This window comes from Malania oleifera, chromosome 7, assembly GCF_029873635.1.
Source record: "Malania oleifera isolate guangnan ecotype guangnan chromosome 7, ASM2987363v1, whole genome shotgun sequence".
NCBI lineage: Eukaryota > Viridiplantae > Streptophyta > Magnoliopsida > Santalales > Ximeniaceae > Malania > Malania oleifera.
Window position 1 is genome coordinate 101,831,655 of NC_080423.1, and position 7,491 is coordinate 101,839,145.

The 7,491-nt window shown below is 32.5% G+C and overlaps 1 protein-coding gene across 1 annotated transcript; it reads right to left on the reverse strand.

Moving 5' to 3' along the window:
- Positions 1-5,689: 5,689 nt before the first annotated feature.
- Positions 5,690-6,443, reverse strand: LOC131160268 (putative invertase inhibitor). The gene has a single exon (XM_058115732.1). It carries the CDS (start codon positions 6,373-6,375, stop codon positions 5,821-5,823), a length of 555 nt encoding a protein of 184 aa, XP_057971715.1. The 5' UTR covers positions 6,376-6,443; the 3' UTR covers positions 5,690-5,820.
- Positions 6,444-7,491: the final 1,048 nt, after the last annotated feature.

Sequence of the window (7,491 nt, forward strand, 5' to 3'; positions counted from 1 at the left end):
GGGGGAGATGAGACTTGTAAAAGCTGAGATTGTTCTTTGTTCGGTTCAATGGGTTTATTCTGCTATAGGGCAGTACTTCCATGCCTTGAAAGATTAATTGTGGGATATCTGCTAGGCATGTTAAGAAGGATTAACGTTAATCGGAGAGAACATTTTAATGGATTCCTTGATTTGAAATAACCAATGCATCATTAGCTAGATGCTAAAACTCCAATCCCATTGATGCGCCCAAAATAATATAGCCAATGAGGGCAAGTCAACGCGCCTATCTCGCACCTTCTCCGGGTCTAACATCCTGACGAGTGATCGGCTCCAACCCAATAAAGAGGAGGAGAGATCCACGCCAGCGGCTTTAATAGCTGAGTAATAGGTGCACGCACTTATGGCTGGGGAGTGATTCACGCCCCCGCGCAATAAATTTGAGCCAACCTACGGTCAACTCGAAACCCTATAAGAAGGGATATGAAGAAAAGGCCAAGGTAAGTCATTCAACACGATTCTACTGTTGCATTCAGCCTCTCTAAAAGCGTTTCTCTTACTTAGGCATCAGAGTGATCCCCCGGAGTACACCTCGGGTCCTCCAAGCCATTCTTTTTCTTCCCCTTTCAGGTCAACGGAAGTCGAAAGAGCATCCCAGAAAATTTTACCCCGCAACACCCACATTCCCTCACACCACCAAAGTTAGAATTAGGGTTCTTTTAAGGACCGGATCATAAAACTCACTGAAATTTATCCTTTTATAATTTAATCACCAACTTTTATTCAATTCAAAAGTCTACTAAATATCCAAACATACCAAGATAACATATTTTATTACTGTTATTACCTTCTTCTTTTTTTAAAATTTTCTTTTCCTCTTTAATTTTTATTAATTTTTTTTATATTGATTTTGTAATTTTTTTTTATTTTTAATACAAATTTCAGATTTCAGTCTTCTTAAATTTGTTAGTTGTATTTTCACAAATGTTCTATATACATAATATTTTCCCCACTGTTCTAGAGTTGACGTATGTTGCTCCTAAGGTTATCTTTTATCTTGTTAATCAGTAGAATTTAAGAGTTTATCTTAAATTTTGAGACTTAATCCTGATTTTTATTATTTGAGTTATGAATGTCATTTTGAATTTGTAGGGATTTTTTACGATGTACAAATTTATTTTTAAATGTGCTTTATTCCTAAAAATGTTTTTAAAATATTGTAAATTTTTAATTAAATTATTATTGAGTCGGAGAATCAAATTCATATGTATATATGGCCAGCAGTTTTGTAACGCCCCGAACCCTTAAACCCGGGCCCGGTGCGTTATACTGGATAAAATCCTTGATAATTCATAATTAACATAACATACGCAGCGGAAAACATAATCATAATCTCCATATAACACAATACCAGAGTTTACTAATTTCCATCTATAATCCAAAGTATCCATCCAACACCTGCATTCCCATATATACATACATCTCCAAAAGCATTTCAGTATTTTCACAACCATCCTATTCTTAACAGGATTAAAACATAAAACTTAAAACATAAATATTTACATTCCCCCAAAGTGTTTTGAAAATATACCCATTCTCTTTAAGTCCCTCAAAATGCTAAATACCCATGAGCTCCCTAAGCTCGACCTCGAGGATGTCCTGAAAAAGAAATAATCATATTCGGGTGAGACACATCTCAGTAAGGGAAGAAATATACATATTAAAACAGCGTATGACCAACATGAGATAGATAGATATCATTTTTATTTCATTTGTAAATCATCATATAATTTTGAAATCGTTTTCTGAACCTAAACAATCACATGCAAATATTTAACCCACGAGATTACCCAAGGATAGGGGTGATTACCTGCCCATACAAGTAGCACCCCTCTGCTCTGATACTTAGGTAATCCTAAGGTCACAATTAAAACATATCAGAGCACTCACCTTACTCAATAAGCCTTCAAGTGGTAGATTAATCTCGTACTCACACAGTTCAACAATAGTTTACCGGCAAAGGCCCTAAGGATAGGGAATCCTACCAGCCATACAAGTAGGTTCCCTCTGCCCTAGTGTTTTATGCAACTACTGCCACATCTGAAGCTACTAGTGCACTCGCCTTACTCAGCAAGCCCTCAGGCGAAGAGTATGCCTCACCCAATCATAACATGTTCTATATACATACATACTTCTATTATCATAATATATCATTCTGTTCTGTCATTATACATCCATGCACATTCATTCCTATTCATAACTTAACTTTGCATTTCGTTTCACTTTAAGTGACTTTTTTCCATTTACATCATTTGCCTTTATCATTTCATTTCATTGCTATTTCATCAGTCATTTCATTGCATAACATTTCATTTCATTACTTCGTACTACAGTTGGTCTTTAGCCATCATCAGTTAGTCTACATAGAAACGTGCTAAATCTGCTAATATAGCTCCTTTTAGCTGTCATCAGTTAGTCTACACAGAAGTGTGCTAGATCTGCTAACAAGGCTCTCTTTCAGCTGTCTTACGTTTACATGGTTGCATTTAACAAACACAGGCAACATTGTCCATATCATATTTTATTCTCATTGTTTTACTTACTTAGCCTGCATCTCATACATTTAACATATAATTTACACAGATTCTCATGCCACACAATTTAGCAGTAAAATTCATACATATTTCTCATAAAATAAGCCAATCATATTTAACATTTACATGCTCAAAATACACTTCATTTCTTACATAAGTCTTTAGAAAATTCCTTTCACTTTCGTTTGTTTACTTTCACACATACATAACTATATCGACAATCCTAGGCTCAGAAAACATAAATTTCATGGCTGGCATTTTAAACCCACATAAAAACATATATACATAAATAACACATGTTCGTTTTTTAATTCATGAAAAACTTAATTTAATATATAAATTTCTCCCTTACCTTGTTTCTTGAACTACGCCAACAGGGATCCTGAAAAGATGCCTGTGGCGTTCACCCGGATCCTAAAATTAAATTCCTAGTTCCAATAAATTATTTCTGAATAAAATATTATTTTAATAATTTCTAGGCCCATAAATTCTAAATAATTAAATATATCCTTAAATATAACCAAATTACCAAAATTTTCAAATTAATTAATTCATTTCCCCAAAATACTACACATCTAGCCTTCCCTAAGCTCAACGCACTTCAAATTAACATTTAAACTAATATTTAACAGTCCCACTTAATTTTCTAAATTATGCCTACGGGGCCCAAAATTACACCCGCAGCGCTTACCCGAGCCCTGATTCAAAAACCCTAATTTCACTAAAATTATTTCTAAATAACATACTATTTAAATATTTTCTAGGATCATAATTTTAAATTTACAGATATACCTGCATATTTATCTAATTTGCCAAATTTCCCAAATCTCACTCTCGCTTTGGAGTAGGGTCTAGAAAATCTCAATTGAAAAATTATCTACGTCAAAATGACGACGACGACGACTAGGACCACGTGGTGGTACCCGTTCGCCGATTTAACAGTAGATTTAAAGTAAAATTGAGAAAATAGGGAAAAATTACCTTTTCCCAGGAGCAGTGCCTAAGTCATTCCCACGACCAATTTGCTCTAGTAGAAATGTCGATAGCGGAACTAGGAATCCAACGGCACCTTTCGTTTCTCGATCCGCTGCAAAATTACCGTCGAGAAATTGAGAGAGAAAGAGAGGAGGAGATGAAGGTGGTTGGACAAGCTTAGAACAGACAGGCGCAGGAAATGGATTTACAGAAGGAGGGGGGGGCGTGAATCTGAGAAGAATTGGATTTCACTTTGAAATCCAATTCTTCTCATTCCATCTTTATATATATTATATATATATATATATATATATATATATATATATATATATATATACTTCTTACTTTACTCCTATATATACCCTATCCTTATAATTTACTTAATTAATTCATGTAAATAACGTTTAATTAATTTATTAATTCAATTAAATAATATTCAATTTATAATTAATCTAATTTCATTTTATCTCATATACATTTTTATTATTATTAATTTTTTATACTATTTCTTTTTATTTGTTCATTTATTATTTTATTTATTATTATTATTATTATTATTATTATTATTATTTTTCTAATTATTTTAATCTTTTTTTTTTTTTTTGGGTCTCTACAAGTTTGGTATTTTCAAAATAATTATAAGTAGAAAAACAAGTTACCACATTTTATAACTCTACCCTACAAAAAAATAATTTGGAATGTTGATTTTTTAAAATCCACAAAACATATTTTTTTCAAAAACTAAATTTTGCGTGTTTTGAAACCCACATAATTATAGATTAAAATTGGAATACGAAGAGCTCGTCAGTGACTGGAGCTCTTATGTAATATATATATATTTAAAAAAAAACTGAATACAAAGCATGAAATTCAAAACTTTGCCTTAAAAAACACAGAAGAATATGTTTAATCATACAATGAGTTGCCACTAAAATGTCAATTACTTGACAAATATGATTTTTGTTAAAATTTTATTAATAGAATGTTTAATTCTAGCTTTCTTCCAAATACCGCGATGTGTTTGGGAGCATGGAGACCTTTGAAATAATTTATATCTATAAAAATTTGGATGAAATTTAATTTCAAATGACTAAAAATTCATTTGAGGTTTGAATAGGCAAGAATTATTTATTTTCAGTTTACTTTTTTGGTGTGTGCTTCTATACAAGGTTAGAAATCATAATTGAATCATAATTAATAATTATACCATTAATAGGAAAGAATTTAAATAGTTGATTTGGTGAATCAATTCACAATTATTTGTATCATCAATTCATTCAATGAATTGAGAAACAAATGAGAATCCTTGTAACGCTTATTTATTGTACGAAATCAAAATTTCATCCTAACGTTCCATATTTATTGAATTTTAAATCCTATTCATTGAAATTAATTATATCACTTAGTATCATAATTGCATATATCATTAATTATAAAATTGGGCATTATAATTGTATATTCATTATAATTTTTGGCATTCAGTATGGGGGCACGGGATAGATAGGGGTTAAGGGTCATTGTAATGTCTCAACTTGGTCCTATCAAATATCTTCATTTTGTTTTATGGGTCTTGATATAATGTCAAAAAAAATGTGCACAATTTTTTAAGTAATTACGAGTGAATATCTCATTTTAGAAGAACTTATAAAATATATCAATTCAACATGCGAATTTTATACAAAAAGATAGAACTTATTATTATTATTATTATTGATGCATCAAAGAGCAATCATCTTTAAGGATGCAAGGCATGATACTAATAAAAAAAGTACAATGAACAAACTAAAAAAATATTTTTCAGAGAGAGAAGGATTTGAATTTTTGATTTAAACTTACCCAAAAAAAAATTAAGTCATGCAAAATAATAAAGAAAATACTATTAATCTCGAGCATTTTCTATTCATTTCTATTCAAATCTCCCAAGAAGTAGCTACAAACATAGCTAGTGCTCCAAATTAAACTTGCAGCCTGTCACCTTTCAAAATCAAAATGATGCCATTTTGAAGATAATCAATGAAGAAATACAAGAAATCTAATCAAGATTACAAAAGCCCGAAGATTAAAAATGATCAAATAGCTAACTAGTCGTAGTAGAGGAATCAAATATTCTCTCACAAAGATTAAGACTTATTTGATCGAAACCTTACTAACAATAAGTATATCATTATTTTGCTTATCTTAATTATTTAATAACAATAAAAGGAATGAGCAAATGACATCATATTCCATGCACATTCTCACTTGAAACGCTAGCCCAAAAATCAATTAGCCATTACTTTGCAAGCATGTTAATTATGAACAAAGCCACTGCACTCAATCCAAATATCTCCTTATTGTTATTTCCCAAAGGAGGTCTTGCACCTTCTGTACTCATCGCAAACCCGTCTTCACATACCTTGGATGCATCCATTGCTGCACTCACATGCACGTTGGCAGATTGATAATCTCCAGACCGAAAAGCAAGAAAGGCATCCCTTGTGTCATATACAGCCCCAGAGTAGACGCTCGAGCAGTCCTGCAACCTGCCTCTACTCTTATTATCCGAATTCTGGTTCAAGAGTTCCTTGATAAGCGCATGAACACGAACTGTGTTGTAGTGGGTTAGCTTCACAGAGATAAACCCTAGCCCTCTTAGGGTTGCATTTTGGCTATTTGGGACTGCTTGAAAGGACTCCAAACAGAAAGTATAGTTGAGGTTCGGGTCCCTTTCGATCGAGACTCTGCAAACCTTTGTCACGAGATTGCTATCCCCATTTGCACCATTAATGAAGAAGAAGGAGAGGAGGAAGGTGGACAATATGAAGAGGGGTAAAGAACATGGATTCATGCCTAGGGCTTTTGTTTCTTCTATGTTGTGAATGGGAAAACTTTTAAGGAACCCTTTTTGCAAGTGTTCTCTTAATTCGAGAATGGGATGAGAGTGAGGAGGGATTTTGAACCTTAAATAGAAGTGGTTTTTTCATGTATACCCCTTTGCTTTGGTGTTTTTACTATGCTTTCCATGGCAGAAAGAGAATTTCTATGTTTTTTGCTAATAAAGAAAACACTACATGAAAATAAGGCCAATCTACAAATAAATAGACTATGCTGAATTGGAAGCATTTATTAATAATATTTAAGTTTTCCTTGTAATAAATTATACACAACGCTTCAAATCTAATTGTTTTGAATTAGCCGCACTGTTCTCAACACCACAACCCCTAAACATAAACCTCTCCCCTCTCCTCCCCACACTATGACAAAAATCATAAATCATAACCCCCAAGGTGTGGTTCAGGTGATAGTGTGGGCTATGGGAGTGCCTCTCATGAGGTCAAGTGTTCAAACCCTCCTAGGTTCGTTTCCGCCCCTAAATTCCTGAAATTTACCTTCCTTTGAAGTTGTGGGGTCAGCTTCAAGGGGCGCGAGATTAGTCACGTGGACCGTAAAACGGACACGTGGAAACCCGGTGGGTAATCCAAAAAAACAAAAAATCATAAATCATACCTCAATAGAAAAATGTAGTCAGGATGTGTCTTGCCAAATCCTTTTGTAGTGTTGACCGACTAAATGTACATTTTAAGACAATAATGATTGGTGGTGTTTACAACTTTTGAAATACATTTTTTAATAAAAAAATTACTATATATGTATAACATCTACAAATTTTTTGGAATATATATATGCATATGAAACAAATCTATATGAATGGGCACATATTGAATGGGAATGAAATTGTCTATCTATCAAGAAAAAAAAAAAACAAAAACAAAATCACACTTTTGTTTTTTCTTTATATGCACATGTTTATAGCATGTAATTAATTGTGAGTGATGTCAATTTTTGACATATGTGGTATACAATTTGTCATAAAAAAAATTGTGGCCTTAAGAAAAAGAGACTTAAATGCATAATTTTATTTGACCATAGTAATTGGTTTTTTGATCAAATGGTAGAACTTTAT

Bases quoted from the DNA above. Each gene is read 5' to 3' on its own strand.
- LOC131160268 (XM_058115732.1), bottom strand. From the start codon at position 6,375: ATGAATCCATGTTCTTTACCCCTCTTCATATTGTCCACCTTCCTCCTC.